Source organism: Suillus clintonianus (genome assembly GCF_016758775.1).
Source record: "Suillus clintonianus strain FC179 chromosome Unknown DEU56scaffold_33, whole genome shotgun sequence".
In the NCBI taxonomy this organism is placed as follows: Eukaryota; Fungi; Basidiomycota; class Agaricomycetes; order Boletales; family Suillaceae; genus Suillus; species Suillus clintonianus.
This window is the reverse complement of record NW_024539257.1, coordinates 182,463-206,655: the sequence shown is the minus strand read 5'-3', so window position 1 is coordinate 206,655 and position 24,193 is coordinate 182,463. Positions and strand designations below refer to the sequence as shown.

Here is a 24,193-nt window from a genome sequence, read left to right as displayed (position 1 = left end):
GTATCAACGATCCAGAAAGGTGCTGATACTTTCCGTTGTAGTCTTCCTGACTGCCACCATCGTCACCGGAGTGTTGAGCGTCATAACAACAATAGACACTTCAGCAGGTAAGCTTGATTATAAATGAAAGACTTGCATGCACCAGTCTCATTGATGAATACCAGAGGAGTCCATTCTCTCTGGCACCTACGAATGCTCTGCTGGCTTTGCAGGAAATCTCCAACTACTGTATCCCATGACTTGGATACTCGGCACTATATGGGAGGTCCTCGCACTATGTCTCGCAATCTGGATTGCTGTAAAACACTTCCGTGAATTACGACGACACTCGGCAGGAGGGATTATTGGGGACTGCTTCACAGTGTTGATAAAATCTCACATGGTTTACTTTGCGAGGTGAGCTAACAATTCCAACGTGACTCCCTTCTTCCGCTGAAGTTCTGCACCTCTTAGCTTTATTGTCGTTTCTTGCTTCACGATCGGCGGAGACTTGTCTCCAATGGAATCAGGGGTATGCTATTCTTTCGATGATCTCTGCATGCAACGGTTCATCATTTCTACAGGACCCATATTCCATGGGATCCCAAATTTATAATGGTTTACTTCAAATTTTCGCGATCGTGCAGATGTTTGTGCTGGGGCCACGCCTGATTCTTAGCGTTCGAGAGTATCACGCCAAGCTCGTGGCCGACTCCGACGCAGCAACCGGCATGACTTCAATTGCTTTCCAGGAGCGCGTGCATGTACAAACTAGCAGCAGCGTGTAGGACGGGAAATGCTCGAGGTGATTGCTGGTCGGGTACTCCTGCTCAGGTACTATGCGGGGAGCCGGGAGGATTTCTTTTGGTTCAAAATTTCGTCACTGTACTTATTTATTTAAGTTTTTTATGTTACGAAGATTTGATTTGACAGAGAAGTCGGGCTGGACAAACCACCCCGTACATTGTTTCTTCACTCGGTAGTAGTTTTTGTAATACCTTGAAAGGAGACTTGACAATCGTTCCTCAATTTTGGTGGTATGATCGCAGTGTGAACAGTCAACGTGATCAGAATGTGCGAGGTCTGGCTGGTCTGCGCGCAGACTGGGACGAGGAAGAGCCTCGTCGGTCGGAAGGTGCCGGGAAATGTAGGTTTCATTACGTTACTGGCCTAAAGCTGCTAAAACAATCGTGCAGTTAAGAACTACTAGCTATAGCTATAGGGCGTGTCCGGTAGCAGGCGCGCAAAACTTTTCAACGACTTCTCACTCATATCCAATCGTGATAGTCCACACAAGTTGCCCAACTCACCCTGTCATGAAGCACCACGAAATGCAGCCCAAATCTGGATTTTTGTCTCTTGCTCAAGAACTCCAGTTATACATTCTGAGCTTCTTGCCTTGCCGAGATATTCTTCGTTGTACATCCGTGAGTCACAAAATCATGGTTGTGTTAAAGTCCTAGACATACTTTTGTACTGACGATCCTCTTTCAGGTATGTAAGGCCCTTCGCCAGACGTACATGTCCTCTTCTGAGCTTCAGTGCATCATCGAACTCAGTGGCCAAAGGTTGCTTCCTGTCTCTAGCACCGACAACCACGCCCCTACTTCCAACCGCCTACAGACCTTGAGGGATAGGGCCCATGCATGGTTCAAGTTTGACATGCACTCTTTCGAATCAATCGACTTACCAGAAAACTTGTACGCTAAGAAAAGGGTCGTCACTGATGGTCATCTCTACCTGTGGGACGAAGGTGGAGACCTGGCCATGATCACTCCAATACTTCCAAAGCTCTCACAACGAGCAATCAAGCGCGGCTGGTCTCCAGGAACGTTGTGTTCGGTGCCCCACTCAAACATCCTGGATGTGTTGATGGACCCAGCACAAAACCTGATGGCCATCGTGTATTCTGTCACTGACTCGGATAATCCTCTCCAATCGGATGAGACGGTTCATATTGATCTTAGAGCCCTGGACGATGATAGTGTTCACCCCCAAGCTGCTGGACGGAAACTACTGTTATCGGTGCCGGCCGGATACGACGACAACCACATTGAAACAATGTATGCGAAGCTCAAAGGTTGTGGAAGGCACATCGCTTTGCAGCGCATGTTGGTGGTTGCAGTTGATGATGGAGTAACTGACCACTACGCGTGGCAGCTGCAGATTTGGGACTGGCAAAACGCGACGACATCAAGTGTGAGTCTTGATCTGAAAAGTGAAAGACTTCACTGTTCATTTTAAATCTAGAGCGTCCTCAGCGACATGATACAGTACCCACATGAAAACTCGATCGACTTTTGTTTTCTGGGAAACAATAGGCTGCTCGTTGTTGTTGGCGATCTGCAACTCTATTCAATCGAGGATATGTCCCAGACGCCACAATTGCTGGCGTGTTTCCTGTCGCCTCTCCCATTGTCGGCACTGTGCTTCGTTCCGATGGATGATGTTGAGCAACTGCAGATGCAAGCACTACAAACAATGTACAACTCGGACCCTACACGTCGACTACTATGCCTCACCGTGACCTGTTCTACCACGCTAATCTTCGTCATTTCCACAAGGGTTTTCTTCGACCTTGATGGAATAGCAGTGACAATGCCAGTGCCATGGAGACGTTGGGGCCCTTCAAATACTCGTATTTTTCGAGACCCATATCATTGCGAAACTCATGTCAGCGGAAATCGAGTTTTGCACGCAGTCGGCACACCAGACACGCGTCCCCTGGAATACGAAGTACGTATGATGGACTTTAGCCCACTAGCTGTGATGAATAGGAAGGGTCTCGGGCGTGTGGTGAACGAGCCATCCATGATAGAAGTGGTTGTGCTCACGTCTAGCACGACCCAGGAGAACCGGAAAATTACAACATCCTTGCCCTACGTCGAGGTCGTGTCGGATAGGAAGATCAGTATTCACGAGTTGGAGGGCATATGGCTTGATAAGGATAGGATCTATCTGCTCAACGCAAATTTTCAACGTGGAGTGGCAGGTTCTACTGAGTATCTTGTATCGCAGTCTAGCAGGCTTGAAATCATCGACGTCTAAAGCAGAGTATCATGTCAGGTGGTCCTTTACTTATAAAGATAGATATCATACGTCTCCTAATTCCAACGCAAGCACATCATTAAAATGGTCCTGTGAAACTGGTGTTATCACTGTTCCGTATGTATCTAGATCTTACTCTCGTGGTGTTGCGAGCAACGCATAAGGACGCGTTATTTTCAAGTTGATGTTTTGTCTGACGCGGTAATGATAGAGGAATCATGTAAGGATTCACACTTGTTCGATTCCTTAACAACAGTCTTTAACAAACCCGTCATGCTACCGCGTCTACTTAGTACACGCCATGTTCGAGCTTTACCATGTTATTTTCTCAAAATACTAGTTACCACCGCCCCAGCTTCCGGTGTGTCACTATAGCACATCCAAAAGCCGCATCTTCGACCCCCCAAACAGCACCTCATTCCTCACGCAAACACGTCCATGTTAACGCAGATGGCGTAGAAGTCGAACTCAGATTGTGGAGGAGCCTCTGCAGACCAAGGGCATGGCTGTCTTCGTGTCAAATTTGGCGAATCGGTAATTTAGAGAAGGGCTTCACAATCATCCGCAAGATCGGGTGGGGCATGAATTCAAGCATCTGGATGGCGTTCGACGAGACGTACGTGCCAACTAGCAGTCGTACACGTGTTTTTTTTTTGACGATTCTCGTAGAGACAAGAAATATGTCGCGATTAAAGCTTTGAAAGAATATTCATCTGGCCTGTTTGAACTAGGCATGATGGTGGAGTCACTTGCCCTCGAACGATCAACTCTTGCGTCTCCGGCACCTGGCCTCACGTCGAGTCATTGCCTTCATCTTCTCTGTTTTCTTTTCAAACGACCTGGAAAGGATCGAGATGGGCGCCATCTATGCTATGTCACGGATGTTTTGGGTGGAGACATTAAATCTGAACTTGTTCGGCCTGCGCGCAGAATCACCAGAACTTTCATGGAGATGGACATGGAGGGGCCAAAGGAATCATCAACACATTCAATCCGGCAACCTTTGGGACCCAACAGAAGATATAAGTCTCCCGAACTTTCTCGGTTCCCAGGAATTGCCTCTATTCAAGGTTCAAACTCAAAGTGACCTCCAATCACAACAAACCGGCCCGCTACCTTTTCAAGTCCCGGTCGACTTCCCAAAATCTCCTTTCCTACCAGTGGCTGAGGATTTTATTTGCAAATCATCCACGGCCGCCGAGTCACAATGAACTCTATAGTATGGCGTATGACATACCCGGACATGATATCCGTTTTAGATCCATGATGCACCTACAGCTGATAGCCTGTTCGAAGGTTGACGAATCGCTAACACCTGCGGCTTTACCCGACTTCAAGAAGGATGTCTGAACACAATTCATATCCGAGGTCAGTTCCGAGAATGTTGTAGTATAAAGGCAGTGAAAGCCCGAGCTTTGCAATTGACTCAGCGTCAAGTCCAGGGAGCCTCCAGTATGGTTTTGGCTGCCGCTACTCTCTTAGGTCTTGCACTCCGTAGTGCTGCTTGTGCGGGCGATCGCTTGTACGCTCGTGATGGCCATGCTCATGAACATTTGCAAAGGCGCGAGTACCCACAGGTTTCACTCGTGCCTCCATACCGTCCCCTTGTATGGGGAGACCTGAACGTGATCCATACCACCGATACACATGGCTGGCTACTCGGGCACCAGAAGAAGTCCTGGGCTGAACCATACTACAGGTCGGTGTTCACAGTGGAACTCGTTCGACTCAATCTTGTTACCTTGCGCGTGTTGTAGTGGGGATCTCGGAGACTTTTCTAGCTTTGTGACACACATGAAGCAAATTGCCATTGTTCGTCCATGAGTCTGAACTTTGCTTCATTGCATACAATTTCTATCGCAGGATAAGGATGTCGACCTTCTTTTGATAGACTCAGGTGATCTACATGACGGTATGTGTAACCATTTGCTGTCTGAGACACGATCCAACTCATGTCTTCCAGGAACCGGCCTTTCGGACGGCTATCCTCCTGGCGGTGTCGATGCACATGAGGTCCGTTCTATGGGTGATGCATGTGCGAAACTGATATGTTACATGTGCATTTCATAGTCAAACAAGTTCCTTGAGCGCCTCCCCTACGATCTCATGACCATTGGAAAGTGGGTGCTCAGCTTTTGATCCTCTCCTAATCTGCCTTCTGACGGTTGATCCAACAATCTCACTCCATAGTCACGAATTGTATGTTTATGCGGATACGTATGACATGTGCGTGATTGATATTCTGAACGAGTCTTGACTTGACTGACACTATTCTATATCTGGTCGCCTTTTTGATGCACTTGTTTCAACATCTTTCGCGTTGTTGTTCAATACATATCCGACGGGCGAATACCCTGTGGAAATTCGTGAATGGCTTACTATGAATGCTCTGCAGGTACACAAACTTTGTCCTCCATCTTGATGGGCGGTACTTGACCTCTAATGTCAACATCACTATTTTCGACTCAGACGGCAAGCCTAAAAGTGTTCCAGTGGGCGGTGAGTGTTGGATTCAAAATAATCCTGGTCGTTACCAATATTTCTCCTACAGACCGTTACACCAAATTCACCACAAGGAAGTAAGCGGACTTGTGAATTTCGGGGTGAAATTTAACTCACTCGATCCGGCGGGGGCCGTCGTATCACTTCTCTTGGAGTGATATTCAATTTCACTCAGAACGATGTAAACACGACTGTACAAACCGTCGATGATATGGTCAAGGAGCAGTGGGTACGTTATTCTACGTGTGAGAGTGATAACCTGGCATTCTGATTATTGTTCACAGTTTGCTGAGGCCATTGTGGAAGAGCCTGACGTGTTTGTACTGATAGGGTAAGCTGATTCCATTGTTGTTGAAGGAAGAATTACATTGACGTGACCGCAGACACATGCCAGTCTCTTATGATAGCTGTAAGCTAATTAAAACAATCGCGAGGTTTTTCAAACGACGATCTAACAAATTGGTCATCTAGGGCCTACTGTCTTCAACGCTGTGCGGGCTGTACACCCTCTGACGCCCATTCTAGTATTTGGAGGTGGAGGTCATTGTTTCGATTGTTCCGAATAACGTCCTCACCGCAGACTTAGGACACACCCACATTCGTGACTGTCAACAATATGATGGTCGTTCTATGGCGCTCGAAAGCGGACGCTACATGGAGACAATTGGTGTGTAAACCTTAAAGATGAGCAAGGGATATTGTCTGATATGATCTTCTAGGCTGGATGAGTACGTCGTGGTAACAATAATATTTACCTCAGACACCTAACCCAAGAAAATCAGGCGCGGACCTCGACGCTGCCAGGGGAAACCATGACAATGTTACTTTTACAAGGAGATATCTTGACCAGAATCGTGTGACCTACGAGGTAATGTGTCAAACTCTCAGTTTCGCTGCGGTGGCCTCATACCCACTTAGTACCACACGCAAACCTCAAATCAAACATTCGACACCGACGACGGGAGGTCGATCACTAATGGCCTGCAAGAGCTTGCGACCGATTTCGATCTGTCTTATTTATATGGAATAGCCCATCAAGATTATACCATGAACCAGTGGGTGTCAATGCAGCGATATCGCTTAAGCCACCAGCTCAATCACGCACTAGGAACCCATATCCTTCCAATGGATCTCTTCTATCTCTTTTCATCGAAAATGTAAGTGCTAAGTGCTAATTTTGACGTGACGTGAATTGACAGGTATTGACGCGGATGCACTTATCAGGCCGTCCCATATGCACTCGCTATTAACAACACCCGCGATTCCATTCCAAACTTGATCATAATCAATTCGTGGGCTCTACGCTTCGACGTCTTGAGGGGATCGTTCACCAAAAACGATCAGCTAACAACTATGCAGTATAAGGATTCATTCTTATACATTGCCAATGTCACATCTCGCATTGCAAATCAGGTGCTTCCCACTATGAATAACCCGATAGCGGCCAAACGGAAGCGAGATGATATCGAAGAGGAAATCTGGAATCGTGAAATCGATGATACTCGGTACAGGGCCTGGTTGGAGGAGATGGATCATCGTCCTGGAGTGGGTGGACGAGAAGCAACATCAAGCAATTGGACATTCGGATATGTCACGAGAGATGTAAGTGTTCCATGTCGTACTTGTTCAATGCTCATAATGCTTGACTAGTCATGCCCCGACGCTGATGATGCAGACGACACAGTGCACACGGCGTTACCATACTACACGGCTCCATACTACATTGGCTCGAACCCCCCTAATGTAACAGCCGACACGCCTATTGATCTTGTCTTCCTTGACTACCTTGGAAAGGAGATCATCGGCATCCTCAACAGCCTGCAGAAGGAAAAGAACTATACCATGAATGATATTTCATTGTACAGTCCCACACTGACTAACGAAGTACTGGGCCTGTATGCTCGGGCCATGTGGAACTGATTGTATGGCATGTAGTCATACTGCACTGTAATAGTTAACCTTCTTCTTCTTAACATGGATCCCAGCAACGCAGAGCCACCTTGCAGCCACCCATTACTTTGTGTTGGCGCCTTCACCTCACTCTCACTGCTTGAATTTGTATAGCAGGCTTGGAAGCCACAAGACCAGGCTCACGGGCAGATATCAGGATAGTTGTAAGTCAGCGCAGAATTTAAAGCCGAACTGAAGTTGTATGCCTACCACCTGTGAGACACCCCAAGAGCAAATAGTAGCACGGTGAACCATGTGAACAACAGTACTTGACGTGGGTAGTAGGCACCTTCTGGCGCGGGAAAATCGCTCATTGAAGTCCGAGTCAGTGACGGCATAATATAGTGGCTCTCGACCCTCTAGCAAGGCAAAATGAGCTCTATCCACCTCAAGCCCGTATTCACAATGTCTACCATATTTCCATTGCTCATCGATATTCTTGGTATTTCTGTCCTGGAGTTCTTCCGCCATGTGGTATTCTTGCGATCCAATGCGACTTTCGAGCTGCATGAAAGATCAACAAGAGCGACAGTAACGAGGACGGTCATCTCGCGCCGAGTCTTCAAATCTCTTCACCTCATTTTCAGCAATCTATTTTACATGTCTTCGCCAACATTATCGATTCTGATGATGAATTTCGTCGGATTTTCATATTCTCGCTGGTAAATATTTTGCATCAAAAGTCCGGTGTTTCAACATTCCGTGATGAAAGCACTGCTGGATGGTATATTTAACATGTACCACGCCATCGTTCTACGTCCACCAAGTTCGCCGCTTCCTCACACCCATCCACTGAGAAGATGACTCTAGTCTCCAATGATCCCATTTGGTGGCCGTTCATCAATGCGTATCGTATTTCCAGATATTTTTATGGTTCGTGGAGAGCCATTCCGATAATGACGGTGATTCTCAATCTAATGTTTTGCAGTTGCCGCCTGTGCCGGGTTCATGTATGATTGGGGCGAGCAACATAGTTTTCAAGAATGGCTGATGTTCTCATGGTTTCTGCAGCCCTGACTTTCGCGCAAGAGGTGGGTTGATGTCATTGCCGGAGCAGCCATCTCACTTAGAATGGTTTCTATAGATTGAACTCGTCTGGGTGAGCAGAGTCACGCGTCATGGGAACAACATGAAATGCAATGAAATTGCGGCAGAGGCAACGCTGGTCACTTATGACCATTCTGTATCTGAGTGTACGTAGCTTGCGTTATAAGTGTGGTTGGCAAGTCAGGCTGACTTGACAATATCCTAGGCACGCTATCTTGGAATATCATATGCTGTGTATGTTTGGAAGGCTAAGGAGTCGATGTTGTGCTGATCAGCCATCTCTCGTGTTCAGCATTAACATTCTGGGTATGTCTCATCGTATATCTACTGTGGTTCTTTATTCTGACCGGCGGCATACAGTCAATGTTCCGACAATATTATTAACAGATTCAGTGAGTATTCTGCACCAATGCCTACCATCCCTGTCCAATCAACTGCACTCCCGATGTAGGTGTGAGTAAGATTCTTCCCCAGCCCGGTGCAATATAATAACTGTCGCAGATGTGAGTTTGAGTGTTTTTGGAGCGCGTGATCCTCTAAGACTGATCACTGACTGGATTTATCAGGCCATATTATGTTGCTTGCACGAAATTGGATGGGTTTTATAGTGAATGGAATACTGGCAGGTGAGCTACACATCTACAATGGGTCAGTGACATTAACAATAGAAACACCACGCAAGTCATCCTACTCGCTCGGTTACACGCTATGTATCAACATTCGAGAACGATATTGATATTTCTCTCTGCCATCTCCCTGGCTGTCGTCATCACCAATGGAGTGCTCGGCACATTAGCAACGAGGGGTAGTGTAGCGGGTAAGCTTAATTATGGACAAAAACTTGCATGCATTAGGCTCATTGACGAATACCAGAGGCGCTCATTCTCCCCGGCACCTATCAGTGCACTATTGACCTTGGGAGAGGCGCCAATCTTCTGGCCATAGCTTGGATACTTGGCACTGTATGGCAGGTCTTCGCACTGTGTCTCGCATTATGGATTGCTGTAAATCACTTCCGTGAATTGCGACGACAATCAGCAAGAGGGAATATTGGGGACTTGTTCACGGCGTTGATAAAATCTCATGTGGTTTACTTTGCGAGGTGAGCTCACAATGCCAATGTGGCTCCCTTCTTCCGCTGAAGTTCTGCACCTCTAAGCATCGTTGCTGTTTCTTGCTTCGCAATCAGCGGTTTTTTGTCTCCAACGTTATTACAGGTATGCCATTCTGTCGATCGCCTCTGCATGCAACGGTTCATCATTTATACAGGACATATATTCCCTAGAAACTCAGATTTATTATGGTTTACTTCAAATTTTCCAGGTCGTGCAGATGTTTGTGCTGGGACCACGCCTGATCCTTAGCATTCGAGAATGTCACGCCAAGCTCGTAGCTCACTCCGACGCAGCAACCGCCATGACTTCAATTGTTTTCGAGGAGCGCGTACATGTGTCGACTAGCAACAGCGTGTAACATGGGAGATGCTCTGTCTTTGAGTACTCTCTAGAGAGCGGGGACTTTGTTGTGTTGTTCCAAGTTTCGTTGCAGTACTTATTATTTATTTCAGTTATTAGGTGTCCGTGGATTTGAAAGAGGACTAGGTCTATACAATCGGATATATATCTCGTTGCATCATTGCAATCACTAGCTGCTCTATCCACGGTTACACTGACGGCCAGCTGAAATCATTTGGAGATTCTTGCAACCAACTTGGTGCTCGAATTGAATATTGAGTACCGAAAGGAGTAAAAATTGAGATCATTTATTACTTAGTATCGTCTACTATCAAGTCTCACTAAGTGCTTCGAAACTTCGTGTTTGTACGATGAACCATGTTTTTGGCAACTTCCAGAGTCCGTAATTAATCCTGGTAATATTGAGCACTCGCCACGTGGCACAACAGCGGCGATATTTGGACATGATGAAGGTGCATGCAGCTGAGGGTGTCGGTACCAGGACATGTGAGGATGAGAACGCAAGAGATGAGAAGGGTGCTGCTGAAATAGCCCAGAAGGGGGCAGCCGAGCATGGGATTGCCGCTAGTACTCCTTCTACATAATCAGTTTCAGACGGACCAGGTAAGCAGACTTGAGTTCTCGTCATCGCATAGCGGTGTCTTGCTTGAGATCTCTGGGGTCGCATTGTGGGCTTGGGGTGTCAGTCAAGCGGAGGTCTGAAATGCACTGATCGAAAAGTAAGTGCACGCTTGAGCTTGAACAAACTCAATAAGTGTGTATGTCCGTGTGGTACGTGTCTATGAAGAATCATCACGTACGAATTAGACGACAGGAAACAAAAGAAGGATCGAATCCACTGTGTGGGCATTCCTGCCGCAGGGCAACATTGGAACAGACCCAAGAAAGACGTACCTGTTTGTCCCGTGCTACAGCAACTTTGACAGCATGAGGACCATGACGAGGGGAGATACTTCGTGTTTGGCGTCGCTGGGTTCGGCTGATTGATTTGATTGGGCAGGAGATTGAGGGAAGGCGAGGAAGGAGCGGACGTAAACGTGATATGGAGGAGGATGGAATGAGTGCACCGCGGCGGCGATGTACAAATGAATGAGGATAAAGACGACGCGTAGCGGAGGACTGAGAGAATAAAAGTCAGAACAGAACATGGTGATGCACAGGACCATGGTCTTGTGCGTTGTCAACAAGCCTTGCTGGCAGTCAATGGGAGTATGGATGTCATGTAGCCTAGAATATTCCAATGGCACAATAAATGGCACGGTCAAGAAATGTGCGACGCATCTGATAAATTCTTTGACTTGTGCGGGTGGAACATGAGTGTGCTCTAGTAGTATTAGGGTTTGACGAGTTACCGGAAATTTCCTGTTGCGGGCGATGCCGTCAACACAACAGGTAAAATTTCCCCCGCCAAAGGTCGAAACTTAGGAGTCAGAAAGAGTACTTTGGTCTTCAAATCGTGGCCCACACAAGTTCTTGACCTCCCCCGTGAGCAGCTTTATCATCAGATCAGATCAGGTTCAAGGAGCGCGTGCCCCGGTTCCATTGACTTAGCTCAAAGTCACAGCTCAACACAACTGTAACTTCAGTCTTTACTTAAATCACTTTGTCTCGGAGGTTTGTTTCCACCAGATCTCCTCCAACGACATCCTTAGGTACGGACGTGAATGAATTAGGTATTAAATTTTCAACAAGTCTCTGAATCCTTGACTCTGCTTCAAATTCTACTAGCAGTACTAGCCAGTGCACAACTTGGCCCCTGAAGCAGGTTACTGTAAACCAACATTAACCGGTAGGTGCGGTCATTTAGCCTCCCTCGTTACAAAATATATATTCCAACTTTACTTACCGTATATTCCTCAGCCAATGTCTAGCACAGACAACACGAAGTGGTACAGACTCTCACATGCTACGCGTCAGGCAGTCGTGCAGCGTTACACCATCTCAGGATATCCTGTCAATGAGGCAGACCCGAATTCGGTCCTCCATTGGAGAATCTTCGCGAAGTGCGTACTTCCAGATGACAATTCTCGGATTGTCACGCTGGACATGATGCCCGGCCAGGACAGTAGAACTGGTGTCCTGGCTGTCACCGAAGCCCCCGACGAGTCATCCCAAGCAGGTGTTGCAGATGTTACTGAACGTGCTGCTACTGAGATTACAGTTGAATCTCTTTTGGATTTACTGGAATCTAAAGGCCGCAACCGCTTCATATACGACGACACTGGCTCTGGGTGTCGGTTCTGGTGCCATACGGTCCTCGGTGACCTAGAGAGGATAAAATTGGTTTCCGATGGTGCCATCTCCAGGTTTGATACATACGTCGCAGAACAGAGCCAAGAAAATACCGCGCGGTTCCCACTACCGACACGGGAAGGCACGTTCTACTAGTGCGAGGTTGAATCCATTTTCGCCTCTCTGATGCAGACTCACCCGACTCATTTGTTGAAAGAATACATCTACAATTCCAATGTATTAATATTACAGAAGTGAAGAAGCAGACTGCCTAAATACTATCACTAGTGTCCAGTCCGAAAGATCCGCAAGTCCAAGAGAAACAAAACTGCCTATAGGGTTTCCTGTGCCACTTTAAAGGGCAAACGAGAAAGACAGATATAAGCAGCAATGAGACCCAAGAAAGTACTTCACCTCATCAGGATCCCCGAGGGAAAGTATCCCAACCGAACGATACAACTGGAACCAGGACCACCGCAAACCAAAGGAACAGCTTAAAACAGATATAAAAATTGGCGACCGAATCGTAAACACTGAAATCAAGACGCAAAAAGAAAGTGAAGAGAGGAAAAGAGGGAAGAAAGTAAAGAGAGGGAAGATATAGAAAAATACTACGGAAAGAAAAGAAACGAAAAAAAAATCTGCGCACTGCAAACTTGATGCATCAACGATGTTCGTGCTTACGACGAGTCTTGGGCGTCGCATCGTCCAGATCCAGAGTGAACTTCCGCTTTTGGGATGCTTCGTCAAGAGGGACGACAACAGAGCTAGCGGAGGGTCAATAAGGACGGGCGATGGGAATACCAAGACCACGACGAGTAACGAATGGTCGATGACTGACATCAATAGTATGCTGGTGGCTACTGCATACGCGGAAATCGCGTACGTGAGGGCTGAATCCGAAACAACTTCGAATGCGAGATTCGTGCAATCTGAGTCAAAACACGGAACCCAAGAGGGCATTGTAAAAGAGGGAGAAGGGGTGATGAGGGAGGAGAAGGTAGTGAGGACGGGACTGATGTATGAGGTGTAGGAGGTTGAAGAAGCGATGGACTCGTCGTCAGTGTCATTTTCAAATGCCGAACGACGGCAGGGCCTGAGCAGCCGGCGAAACTTCGGATATGGCTCGAGTTGCAACTTCGGGCCCTTCCTCCTCTTCGATGACTGAAATCGCGATTCCTTGACGAGGAGTAGTGTTAACGCCAACCACAGCAAAGAGACAAAGCAACTGACTTGTTCGCTTCTCCGCCTTGGTTAGCTCTGAGCTCCACATACTGGTGAAAGTACTTCTTGTTTTCCTCGTCCAGCTTGTGGCAGGCGCTCTTGGACGAGTCGACTTGATCCCAGAGATCCGAACGCTGCGCAAGAAGCTGCTTGATGTCTTCCTACAACTCTGCGTTTTCGTCAGCACGACGACGCAAAGCTTTATGGTTTCTGAGGCCGACGACCTCTGCGTAAGCGAGCGTGAGGCATTCGCTCATCGTGATGCTCTGATCTTCGGTCAAGGAATCGGTAGCTAGGAGGTTATCAACAAGGACAGCTGTGGCAAGACAAGGGAGCAACGTACCACTTGAGGTAATACGACCTTCCTATCCCGAGATATGATCTTCAGTTCAGGAATTCCTGTTCGCGATAGTTAGAAGACAGCGAGAAACATGAAGAAAAAGCCTCACATGCAGCCGCGCTCTCCAATGTCCTAAGCTCTCTCCTAGTTCCTTCAAGCCCCTTCTTCGTCCGGACAAGCGTTCCTTGCAACGCTTCGACTTCTTCGTTATGTTCCTGTTGCAAGTCGGATGGTTCCTTCCTCTCGGCTACGAGTTCGTCGCGCTCGGCCCTAAGGTTTGCTATCTCAAATCGGAGCGCAGTATTGGCAGATTGAAGGGAGGAGAGGGTAGACCTTTTGGAACATATCTTGGCTGTGGTATCCCGGAACATTGAATCAGCCTCGTCGCGACGGACCTGTTCAATCTCCATGTCGCGTGAAAGACAGTCTATAAGGTGGCCCAGAGTTCATCGATATCGGCATTCGCTATGTCAAGATCGTCCTGCGCACGCAGGAGCTGCTTCAGGAGAACGGTGTTCTCGTTCTATGCATCGGAGAATAGCGCATGGACGTGGTGACTAATCGCGGGCTAATACCAGATATCTGATGCGCCAGCGCAGTCGAAGCTTGGGGACCAGATGAGGACTATCCAAAGACAATTCCAGGATGGCCGGGGATGGAGACAGAAGGAAGCCAGGTACACATGTTGCTGACGAAGAAGCAGCCTTGAAGGGCGGGCTGCTTTCTCCGCTTCCCGAGTCCTGGAGGTGTTGACGGCTAATAAAGCAGGATCCTGGACTGTCAAGAAGACTAGGCAAACAACCTTGAGGACACCGAGGACGAAGGCAATCGTGTGGAACGCGGAAGATCGAGAAGGAGAGCAGGAATATCGGCAAACGTCGTGCTTGTCGGAAGACATCCATTAGGTGCATGTAAAATCGTCTCTGCATGCTTTGAATTAGGTACAAGACTCTCCTGCCAGCTGGCGAGGTTTGTCCCCTCCCAGTTTGAAAGGGGAAGACTGGAACAAGCCTGATATCCTCTGCCACGTAGCATGTACTTGTAAGAATGATAACAAACGCCCAAAAAGGAACGAGTCTGAGCCTTGAGGCGTTGTTTGGATCAGAGGGTGTTGTCAAACAAACCAACTTAGTCAGCAATTTTGAACAGGCTGGCTTGGGGGCATTCTTCGCTCATTTATTCAGTTATTGAACTTCCTGTACATTTAAGTTTCACCGTGACGGTCATCCGCCAGTGCAGACGTTCGATCCCCACACTATAGAACATCATACGGACCTATTGGCTAATACCTGCCCAGCAAATGATATTCCAAGATAGCACACCTGAGATAATTTAAATCATGTCAGCACAACTTGACAACGAGAAAGCTACATACACTGAGGTACAAAAGTGTCATGAGGGACCAGTATTGCCTCTGGAATTAAGATTAAGTGCATTTTGATATTTGTTCCTCCGACCCTCTGACGTGAATCTCTGCTCACCCGGACCAATTCGACCCATAAACAACCATTCTTAGCGAAATGGCTGCTCCGGTTATAGCATCCTTGTCCGAACGTAAGTGTTATACACGTGTAGGGTGTCAGCAGTTTTTGAATCCTATCGCACTCACCCCAATCATACGTCATTCCAACAGAGGCGGCAGCTGTGAAACCGCAGTCAAAGTTAGATCCAGATATCAGCGTCAACATCCAATTGCTGTCCACGAACCTACAAATAGCTGGAAATACGCCACGAATTGATGAATCACAAACTAGGCTCGTTTGAGACTAGAGTCCATATGCTGTGAGAGGATGTATATGAGGGAGCGAGGAACTTGGTCGATGTATGACGAGGGAGTTCGTACTAGATATACAACTATCCAATTTACGGCCAAAATCAGCATAACAGAAGGAATTACATCTGTTCCTGCCCTCATTGAGGGTTTTTGGTCGTAAATAACAAGGGGAATTCAAACCAGGAGTCCCCGACAGATAGCCGTGACAGTAAACGTTGGAACACTGCAAAGAATTGAAGAACACGTGGACAACCTGATGTCGTTAAGTTGTTCCTGGTACCATTCGCCACTACCAGTTCATAAAAAACAACCACTCACGAGTCATGAGTGAAACGAACCACATGATAGTAGTATCGATAGAGAGCGAGCATTCATTTGCATAACAAAAGCCGTTGACAATATCCCGCTGCAGAATGGCAAGTGCCTGCACACATACACTCATTTAGTCTAAAATATCTTGACAATGGTGGAAGCGGAAAGGATTGAAGTAAGTTGGTAGGTTCAAGGCTTCCCTGACACAGCTGACGGATTCCGACCATGTCAGCCACGGCTTACAATATCCCTGAGTCTTGACGTACTTGTTATTAACTCGAAGCGCAACCCTGTCAGCTGAGGAACAATACTGCCATGGTACAATCGCAACAATGTCGCATACCTGTGGCATGAGCTCACCGACAAGCCATTTGCGATTGGCTATGTTTGGTATACGATGCCACCCTGTGATTCTTTCTCAAACAGCTCCCGGAGGCAAAAGGCGCGATGTAGCGTTCAGTCTCGCTGGCGAAGGAGGTCTGTGCACCGAGCTCTCGACCGAAGAATTTGGTAGGATAGGTGGGAAGGCGACATTGGGCACGACTCGGACTAACATCTGCCATGTTAGAGACGGCAGTTTTGATGCCATTCATTGCCTTTGCCCTCGATTTTGGTGAGAAGGAGTGGCATGCAGTAGCGGTACAACTGTCATCGACATCGTGACGAATATTCACAATTCCTGCGGAAGTCAGTTGGGTAGATACATTTAACCTAGAGTTTAACAGTCAATTGACGACATGTCGAAAAGAATGGAAACGACATACATTCACAAACATATTTGCCGAAATAATGAGTCGAAGTCGAAGAATGAAATAAAACTTTGTGTTTGCTCCTTGATGGTCGAGTGGAGAAATCATGAGAGTTCGAGAACAAATCGTGGGCTAGAGGGAGACCGTGAAATTTCTGGGCGAGAGGAACGTCAAGTACTTATAATTAGCGCTGAAGACAAGTTTACAGGTCACGTGATCATGATCACAAAAAATTAGATTCGCTACTCATCATCACAAACGATGAGCAACCTCATCTCCTGTGTATCATGGTAACTAAATTACGCCCAACCATTGCACACATCTAACCTCCATCCCAGGGTAAAACGCGGCGTCTCAGCCCACCAGCCCTCCAAATACGTCCTCGACGAGAAGGAACTTGAACGCGTCAGTGCACTCGCACGTATCGAGCTCGAGGATGCCCGGGTAGAGCTTGAGCGCGCGCATAATGCTGCAAAGAGTATGGGGAAGGGCGCGGAGGGCGCTGAGGCGGATGATGCAGATGAGGATGGTGATGAGGATGCATGGGTCGAGTGCGTTATTTTGCTGTTATTCTTTGTGATGTTTGCTGATGGCGTTGGAAAGCGAGGAGGATGCATCGATGGAGGTGGATGGCGATGTGCAGGTTGATGAGCCTGAAAAGGGCGATGATCTCGCACAGTATAAATTGGATGAGTATGACGAGGACGATGTAAAAGAAGATGGTATGTCTGTATGCTCTGCCTGCTCCTTGAGCGCTGATGTCTTGCAGGGATGGGTCCATTCAGCAACATAAAAGGACTTACATTCTATAGAGATAATCAGGAGGATCCATACATCACACTCAAAGATGTACGATTGCTTTCTCTCTCTTTTACTTGCATCTAACCCCACGCAGGATGCCGAAGACGACGAGCGTTCAGAACTCGAGATCCTCCCAACAGACAACCTCCTAGTCACCGCCAAAACCGAAGACGACGTCTCCCAACTCGAAATCTACGTCTACGATGAATCCCAAGACAATCTCTACGTCCACCACGACCTCATGCTCCCCAACTTCCCCCTCTGCCTCGAATGGCTGGATTTCCCGCCCACATCCTCAGACATGCAAACCGACACCCCACCAAAATTCGGCAACTATATCGCAGTCGGTACGCTCGATCCTGAAATTGAGATATGGTCCTTAGACGTCATGGAAAGCATGTACCCCGACATGATCCTCGGCAGACCGGACAAAACAGCTGCACACGTACCCGTCCCAGCAGGCACGGGTAAAAAGAAGCGTAAAAAAACTAAACACCGTCCTTCATCGGACGCATACCACGTCGACGCAGTCCTCGGACTCTCATGGAACCGCACCCATCGACACATGCTAGCGAGCGCGTCTGCGGATCGTACGGTGAAGCTATGGGATTTATCTCGTCCGATCGTAGATGGAGAGGGTGCAATAAGGAGCTTTGGGGTGCATAAGGATAAGGTGCAGGCTGTGCAGTGGAATGAGAAAGAACCAACGGTGCTTTTATCTGGAAGTTATGATAGGACGGTACGGGTATTTGATTCTAGGGCGCCGGATACAGGTGTTGGAGCTGTGCTTGGTGCTGATGTCGAGGCTTTGCGATGGGATCCTTGGGAAACGCATGCGTTTTATGTGAGTGTTGATCTTGATCCGTTGTCAGATGTTTTGATGGGCTGTTAGGTCTCGTTAGAAAATGGCCTCGTACTCAACTTTGACACACGGGCGCTTCCTTCGGATCTCAAATCTCCTTCACCTGCACGGTTCACGCTCTCTGCTCATGATGGGGCTGTATCGGCTCTTGACGTCAGCCCATTGCTGCGGGGTTGTATATGCACTGGAGGAACAGACAAACTCGTCAAAGTGTGGAATGTAGACCAGACCGCTGGAGGCAAGCCTTCTGTGAGCATGGTTGCATCGAGGGATATGGAAGTGGTCAGTTTTATTATTATTATGCAAATGCAATCAAAATTGCATGTGCTGAATCGTAATTTTAGGGCAAAGTCTTTTCAGCGGTATTCTCGCCAGACGACCCTCTTACGATCGCTGCTGCTGGCTCTAAGGCAAAACTACAAATATGGGACGTTGGCGCCAACTCCGGCGCACGGAGAGCATTCGCCTCGAAGCTCAGCGAAGCCGGACGCGTTCTGAAGGAAAAAGAAGGCGCGGGATTAGTCGGCCTCGTCAATGATGACGAAGCGAGCGAGGACGAAGGGGACGAGGACGACTGAGCTTTGTTATACCAGCTCGTATTAAAAACACAAATCTACTCAAACGCATTATAGTAGATGCACAGGTACTATTCTACATGAAATCATCTTGGTTAGTACCGAAATCATCCAGCGCTTCCTCGTATAGCCCAGTATCAAATCTAAATCACAATCAGCGATCGTTCAACGACTGATCACGACCAAACTCACTTATTCGAGACTTTCGCAGAGCCCAAAACAGGCTTCGAAGCAGCTTTGACTTTCTTCTTCCCGCTCGCCTTGTCTCTCTGTTCCTTCTGCTTTTCATTCGCGAGAGTCGTAAGTCCACTTGCAGCCTTCCTGATCTCTACGTCCTTCAAAGGCTGACAGAGCTCCCGGACATGATGCTCCACGAACGACGCGTACAGAGGCTTGGTCTGATGTCGCTTAACGATGAACTCGATGATTCTTGTTGAGAAATCCTGGAAATCCTCTTTCGTGCGGGGGTTGGCGGAGATCAGCGCGTCTAGCTCGGATGACGATGTACCTGCAAAATTAAACAACGGTGGGATCAGCTCAAACGCCCAACCCAACATCAAGACCAAGACCAAATCTAAGCACAAACCCACCTCCAAGTCCAGCAGCACCAAAAAGCGCAGCAGCATTATCCAAATCAGCTTTAATCTCCCGCTCCCTATCCAACCTCGCTTTCTCGCGTGGATCAAGGACAGAGTCTTCATCATACTCCAGATCATCATCGTCCCCCCGCGCGGCTTTTGCGGCTTCTTTCTCTGCTATCTTTTGTTTGACCGTGCTTTTCTTTTTGGGGGGCGCTACGGGTGCTGCTGCTGGTTTATCGTCGTCTGAGGATTCGTCTGAAGATGCGTCCCACTCGCTCTAGTAAGATCGGTTAGATGAATAAGGGTAGAGAGGGTAACAACGTACGGCTGGAGACGATTCCTCTTCGTCTTCACCTTCCCATTTACTCTTTACGGGTTTCTTGGTCGCGATCGATGGCGCAGCTGCTGCTGGAGCGTCGTCTGATTCTGTGCTTGATCGTGGTGAGCGTTGTAGTAGACAGAATTGAACAGATTCTTGTTTTTACCCCAGTCTGACATGGTATCGGTTGTCCCTTGCAATGGGATGGGTAGCGCTATGGTACAAGTGCGTCGTGGTCTAAGCTCAAGAATCAAGAGACACTGATACAGCAAGTTGATCAAAATATTAGGTCACGTGGTTGAGAGTGATTAGCCAGCACAATTTTGGTCGAAGACTCTTTCCTGTAAGTCAGTGCTTTGTTCAAAGTCAAACGTTTAACATTAAACGCTGACATTGGTTGGTCCAATTTTACAGTGCTAAACTAGGCCTAAAGCTCGCGCTTCCAAAACACATTTGTGTTGTTTGCGCTCGTCAAAACACACGGGTTTACTCGGGAAGCGCTATGCTTATCGACGTTGTCCTTACCGACACCGTTAGCTCACCCGCTTCCGGATGCGAGACGTGACAGCGCTGTTGGAGGTGGAGGGAGGGAGCTGTTGCAAAGGTTAAGTACCACATTTGGCCCTCAGATGAGGTGCGGTAGGTGGGATTCCTGCTGAGGTTGCTTATTGTTTGTAATGAGCATCCGGATCACCACCGAAGAAGCGGGAGCCAAAGATGAGAAGGATACTGTATACAGCAAAGGGGGAAGAACCAGCAGCCATCACCGGATAATACAGAAGACGCACATCTCCTTGTGTATTAATCGAAAGCTGTCGTCCGTCGTCTCGTTCTGTCAACAATACCAGACTCGCATGCTTTAGAAACAATTTCCATTAATTGCCTTCGAATCTACTGGTATCAAAGCTTCTCAATTTGTATTTACATTGCTCACCTACCAGCAGTTTAATGACCATACAATTGTCAGAGATCTGCTCTCACACTCAAATAACATACTTGCTGGCATTCCTCAAGCATCCGAGTCCTTCAAAAGAGCACGTACCCTCAGCAAGTCATCTCGTGCAAGAAATATGTACTGCCGAGGTCCGCATACTTGCATCCGAAGAGAGTGGATCACACTTTGGGGCTTCGAGCGCAACCATCAAACAACCGGAGGATTTTAGTGTCGGAGACATGGCACAGGAAATGATTCGGAGTGTGAGGGGATAAGATTATGCTGGGATTGAATTTTGTACGTGACTGGAAATTATCATCATTATAATAATAAGCCCACACTCCCTCGCAGTCCGCCCGTCACACTCAAAGCAGTGGTGGGAAGGAGCCTGCCACTATGACCGCACAAGAGGACCGCAGATATCGTCATATATGCCGATATATGATAAGCCATGTATCATGTCGGAACAACCCTGCAATCAACGTAAAGCATCCCTCGCGAGTTCTCTGATGATCCCCAAATATTTAAATAACTGGTATTTGTTGGGGAAATTGGTATATACTCGATTGTGCCCCGTTTCCATTTTGTGATCCTGATGTCCTCATTTGCCTCGAATTTCACGACCCTCATTGTCGACATCGGCGACGTTTTGTTCTCTTGGTCCTCACAGACCAATACCTCCATATCCCCAAAGGCTCTACGTAGAATTCTCTTCTCTCCCACATGGAATGACTACGAGAGGGGGAGGATTTCCCAAGCTGAATGTTATGCTAGGGTCGGCGGCGAATTCTCTGTAGACCCTGCAGAGGTTGGTCGTGCATTCCAAGAAGCTAGTGACTCGTTGCAGCCCAACGAAGAGCTCATATCGGTTATTCGACAGCTCAAAGTACGCTCGAACGGAACGCTGCATGTCTTCGCCATGTCAAATATTTCTACGCCAGACTATGAAATTCTTCGTACGAAGCCTATTGATTGGTCATTGTTCGACGACATCTTCACCTCCGCTGGGGTGGGTGACAGAAAGCCTAACCTTGGCTTCTACAAGGTGGTGCTTGCCAGGACAGGGGCTGATCCCTCCCGCACCATCTTTGTGGACGACAAAATAGACAATGTCCTATCCGCGCGTTCGCTAGGAATGCATGGTATTATTTTCGACGATCATCGTAAAGTCGTCCGCGCGCTCTATAACTTACTTGGAGATCCTGTCGAAAGGGGCAGACAATACTTGACCTTGAATGCGAAGAAACACCTATCCGTAACTGAAAACGGCATTGTGTTACGGGAGAACTTCGCTCAGCTCCTGATATTGGAGGCGACTGACGACCGGTGAGTAAGAGTATTACCTTTTTTCCCCACACTCAATGAACATCCATGTCAGGAATCTCGTCAATTTGACTGATACGCTCCGGACGTGGCATTTCTTCCAGGGTGTGTAACAATTCAATTCTTTCCACCATTATTTAGTCGGCTGGCTTGGTATCAGATAACACTGAAGAGTATCCCTTTGATTTGGATACCACTTCCATTGGGTTGACCGTAGTGAGGAATCCTGAGGATGTAGCACACTCCATCATGGATGACATGCTTGACTACATCGATGACGATGGGATTATTCAGGTACGTGCATTCAGCTGTCTTTCCCACGCGTTGGCTGACCTGTTAAGTGATCGCAGATATACTTTGACCACCACCGACCTCGGTTTGATCCGATCGTGTGCGTCAACGTACTCACATTGTTCTATTCTTATGGACGTGGTCATCAACTCGACCGCACTCTTCAGTGGATACGCGAGGTCCTCCTGCATAGGGCTTATCTCGACGGTACGAGATATTATGAGACTCCAGAGTGCTTCCTCTATTTCATTGGCCGGCTGCTTAAAATTAGCAACGACGGCTACTTGGCAATTCACATAAAGCCGCTGCTGATCGAACGTGTTCAGGAGCGCATAGGGGCTGAGGGTGATGCTATGGCGCTCTCCATGCGCCTCTGCCTTTGTGCGTACCTTGGATTACGCAACAACGTCGATTTTCGCACTTTGCTCTCTCTGCAATGCGAAGACGGAGGCTGGGAAATTGGATGGGTCTATAAGTATCCGAGCTCCGGTGTCAAGATTGGAAACCGCGGACTCACAACATCCCTAGCCGTGAAAGCCATTCTGGAGATGCAACGCTTCCCTAGTCCCCCTCCAACCCCTTCCATGGCACCCGCAATTCCATCGTCAAACAAGCTTATACCACTGCCCAATCTCCTATAACATAGGCGCTTTTGCTGTGCAAAGTGGCTCCTCAATCGCTGCCAGCCCTATTACAACAGAATTGGTACGTACCAGTGACAAAGTGCAAATTGTTCCTTTGGTTCTAAGATGATTGATAGAATAATGAAAACCTCGGATGAGGCAGGATTCTGACGGTATATTTTCGGCCGTGTTTCGTGGCACTCTTTGATTTTTCTCATTGTCCAGTATTTCTATTTAACAGTAGAATACACTGATCCTGTGTGCTACAGATATGTTCAAATACGCATTCAAATACGAATATGTACCAGTACCTCCTTTTGTTTTGTTTTTGTAACCCAGACTGAATTCGGGTCCGTCTTATCGACAGAAAATCATGACAATACCTCGAGCTCAAGGAAGCTACCAGGAACTGTGATAGAAAACTGATGGCCGTTCACCATGCTTATGCTATGATAGCCCAATGACCGAGGCAGAGAACGCGCTGCACATGAGGTCACGTGGTTGACTCGGATGACGAGTTTTGATCAGACTTTGAAATTGCAGCTCTTCTCTGTCTGGGATTATAACTAAGTAGGAAACACTCAGCCACCCGTACTGAAAACGCCCCCGCCGAAGAAGAAGCAGGTCACGGTATCGGGTATTCGACGATATTAATGTTATGCATTTTGACAGTTGATTTTTGAAGTTGGTCACCGACCCTAGGATCACGAGTCGTGCGGCCTCGTGCCGTTTGAATTTATGTGCTCACTCGAGGAGTCAACAGGCGAGACTCGGAGTGAGGTTTTGGACACTCTTGAATCTTGATGGTAAATGAGATTCCAAGTCGTTATTCTCCCGCACCCTACATGTAAGGGTCATCAATGTTGGATCAATGTTACGGCATTTTGAGGCTGTGCAATGCGAAGAACAAAACACTTACACCGGCCTCAAGTTGGGCTCAGGCATCCATCGCGGATTATCAGTATTGTATCGCCATCGCGTCAACTACACAATCATGATCATCAGATGTGGTGCGTTGTGTATCAGTTTCGAACTATTCTTACCATTGCTATTCAGCGTCCTTATGATATGATCGCTTGATGGATGAGGCAGAGGACGAGAAGGTGTTTCAGATGCTGAAGATGAATCGGAGCAGGGAGATTAGGCATCGAGAGATGTGCTTGGAAGGGGTATTGGTAGCCCAGGTGAGTTGTTCGTTCATAATGCTCCAATTCCTCCGTTTGAACCTTCCCTGTTTCCATGTCTGGTGTCA

The 24,193-nt window shown here is 47.6% G+C and overlaps 10 protein-coding genes across 10 annotated transcripts; 7 read left to right on the top strand and 3 right to left on the bottom strand.

The window, feature by feature from the left end:
• Nucleotides 1–1,051: 1,051 nt before the first annotated feature.
• On the top strand, nt 1,052–3,085 carry DEU56DRAFT_901314 (uncharacterized protein; the record flags this gene model as incomplete). The annotated part of the gene is made up of 4 exons (XM_041356542.1): nt 1,052–1,126; nt 1,176–1,406; nt 1,474–2,178; nt 2,230–3,085. 4 exons carry the CDS (start codon nt 1,052–1,054, stop codon nt 3,025–3,027), a joined length of 1,809 nt encoding a protein of 602 aa, XP_041208721.1. The 3' UTR covers nt 3,028–3,085.
• Nucleotides 3,086–3,104: 19 nt separating this feature from the next.
• On the top strand, nt 3,105–4,441 carry DEU56DRAFT_802770 (uncharacterized protein). Its single transcript, XM_041353197.1, has 2 exons — nt 3,105–3,643; nt 3,697–4,441. Exons 1-2 carry the CDS (start codon nt 3,345–3,347, stop codon nt 4,112–4,114), a joined length of 717 nt encoding a protein of 238 aa, XP_041208720.1. The 5' UTR covers nt 3,105–3,344; the 3' UTR covers nt 4,115–4,441.
• A 21-nt stretch (nt 4,442–4,462) lies between these two features.
• On the top strand, nt 4,463–7,449 carry DEU56DRAFT_972587 (Metallo-dependent phosphatase-like protein; the record flags this gene model as incomplete). The annotated part of the gene is made up of 19 exons (XM_041359496.1): nt 4,463–4,549; nt 4,589–4,726; nt 4,785–4,839; nt 4,891–4,939; nt 4,991–5,040; nt 5,098–5,147; nt 5,218–5,253; nt 5,423–5,526; nt 5,685–5,758; nt 5,814–5,860; nt 5,913–5,938; nt 6,001–6,063; nt 6,116–6,196; nt 6,249–6,257; nt 6,312–6,397; nt 6,448–6,584; nt 6,638–6,686; nt 6,754–7,131; nt 7,180–7,449. The coding sequence occupies exons 1-19, from the start codon at nt 4,482–4,484 to the stop codon at nt 7,447–7,449; spliced, it is 1,770 nt and encodes a 589-aa protein (XP_041208719.1). The 5' UTR covers nt 4,463–4,481.
• A 2,727-nt stretch (nt 7,450–10,176) lies between these two features.
• On the top strand, nt 10,177–11,321 carry DEU56DRAFT_901311 (uncharacterized protein). Its single transcript, XM_041356541.1, has 6 exons — nt 10,177–10,379; nt 10,430–10,568; nt 10,590–10,604; nt 10,653–10,720; nt 10,809–10,897; nt 11,002–11,321. Exons 1-6 carry the CDS (start codon nt 10,359–10,361, stop codon nt 11,060–11,062), a joined length of 393 nt encoding a protein of 130 aa, XP_041208718.1. The 5' UTR covers nt 10,177–10,358; the 3' UTR covers nt 11,063–11,321.
• Nucleotides 11,322–11,421: 100 nt separating this feature from the next.
• Nucleotides 11,422–12,473, top strand: DEU56DRAFT_802752 (uncharacterized protein). The gene is made up of 2 exons (XM_041353196.1): nt 11,422–11,790; nt 11,862–12,473. Exon 2 carries the CDS (start codon nt 11,865–11,867, stop codon nt 12,387–12,389), a length of 525 nt encoding a protein of 174 aa, XP_041208717.1. The 5' UTR covers nt 11,422–11,790; nt 11,862–11,864; the 3' UTR covers nt 12,390–12,473.
• A 424-nt stretch (nt 12,474–12,897) lies between these two features.
• On the bottom strand, nt 12,898–14,207 carry DEU56DRAFT_912493 (uncharacterized protein; the record flags this gene model as incomplete). Its single annotated transcript, XM_041357406.1, has 5 exons — nt 12,898–13,000; nt 13,105–13,482; nt 13,509–13,618; nt 13,679–13,749; nt 13,907–14,207. The coding sequence occupies 5 exons, from the start codon at nt 14,205–14,207 to the stop codon at nt 12,898–12,900; spliced, it is 963 nt and encodes a 320-aa protein (XP_041208716.1).
• Nucleotides 14,208–16,123: 1,916 nt separating this feature from the next.
• Nucleotides 16,124–16,781, bottom strand: DEU56DRAFT_340945 (uncharacterized protein). Its single transcript, XM_041345755.1, has 2 exons — nt 16,648–16,781; nt 16,124–16,594 (listed from the first exon to the last, which is right to left on the bottom strand). Coding segments are annotated over exons 1-2 (357 nt in total). The 5' UTR covers nt 16,650–16,781; the 3' UTR covers nt 16,124–16,239.
• Nucleotides 16,782–16,821: 40 nt separating this feature from the next.
• Nucleotides 16,822–18,966, top strand: DEU56DRAFT_340855 (transductin family protein/WD-40 repeat family protein). Its single transcript, XM_041345754.1, has 7 exons — nt 16,822–16,922; nt 16,971–17,183; nt 17,236–17,354; nt 17,402–17,481; nt 17,528–18,277; nt 18,326–18,577; nt 18,640–18,966. Exons 1-7 carry the CDS (start codon nt 16,894–16,896, stop codon nt 18,871–18,873), a joined length of 1,677 nt encoding a protein of 558 aa, XP_041208714.1. The 5' UTR covers nt 16,822–16,893; the 3' UTR covers nt 18,874–18,966.
• Nucleotides 18,947–19,949, bottom strand: DEU56DRAFT_912491 (translation initiation factor eIF3 subunit; the record flags this gene model as incomplete). The annotated part of the gene is made up of 5 exons (XM_041357405.1): nt 18,947–19,013; nt 19,063–19,378; nt 19,461–19,728; nt 19,777–19,877; nt 19,937–19,949. The coding sequence occupies 5 exons, from the start codon at nt 19,947–19,949 to the stop codon at nt 18,947–18,949; spliced, it is 765 nt and encodes a 254-aa protein (XP_041208713.1).
• Nucleotides 19,950–21,299: 1,350 nt separating this feature from the next.
• On the top strand, nt 21,300–22,959 carry DEU56DRAFT_945341 (Haloacid dehalogenase-like hydrolase-domain-containing protein; the record flags this gene model as incomplete). The annotated part of the gene is made up of 4 exons (XM_041358999.1): nt 21,300–22,030; nt 22,083–22,132; nt 22,188–22,321; nt 22,378–22,959. The coding sequence occupies 4 exons, from the start codon at nt 21,300–21,302 to the stop codon at nt 22,957–22,959; spliced, it is 1,497 nt and encodes a 498-aa protein (XP_041208712.1).
• Between the last annotated feature and the right edge of the window lie 1,234 nt (nt 22,960–24,193).

Bases quoted from the DNA above. Each gene is read 5' to 3' on its own strand.
- DEU56DRAFT_340855 (XM_041345754.1), top strand. From the start codon at position 16,894: ATGAGCAACCTCATCTCCTGTGTATCATG. The intron at 17,184-17,235 runs GTGCGTTATTTT...GGCGTTGGAAAG, and splicing joins GATGAGGATGCATGGGTCGA to CGAGGAGGATGCATCGATGG. The intron at 17,482-17,527 runs GTACGATTGCTT...AACCCCACGCAG, and splicing joins CATACATCACACTCAAAGAT to GATGCCGAAGACGACGAGCG.
- DEU56DRAFT_901311 (XM_041356541.1), top strand. From the start codon at position 10,359: ATGTTTTTGGCAACTTCCAGA. The intron at 10,380-10,429 runs GTCCGTAATTAA...GTGGCACAACAG, and splicing joins TGTTTTTGGCAACTTCCAGA to CGGCGATATTTGGACATGAT. The intron at 10,721-10,808 runs GTAAGTGCACGC...CGTACGAATTAG, and splicing joins TGAAATGCACTGATCGAAAA to ACGACAGGAAACAAAAGAAG.
- DEU56DRAFT_802770 (XM_041353197.1), top strand. From the start codon at position 3,345: ATGTTATTTTCTCAAAATACTAGTTACCACCGCCCCAGCTTCCGGTGT. The intron at 3,644-3,696 runs GTACGTGCCAAC...CGATTCTCGTAG, and splicing joins TGGATGGCGTTCGACGAGAC to AGACAAGAAATATGTCGCGA.
- DEU56DRAFT_802752 (XM_041353196.1), top strand. From the start codon at position 11,865: ATGTCTAGCACAGACAACACGAAGTGGTACAGACTCTCACATGCTACG.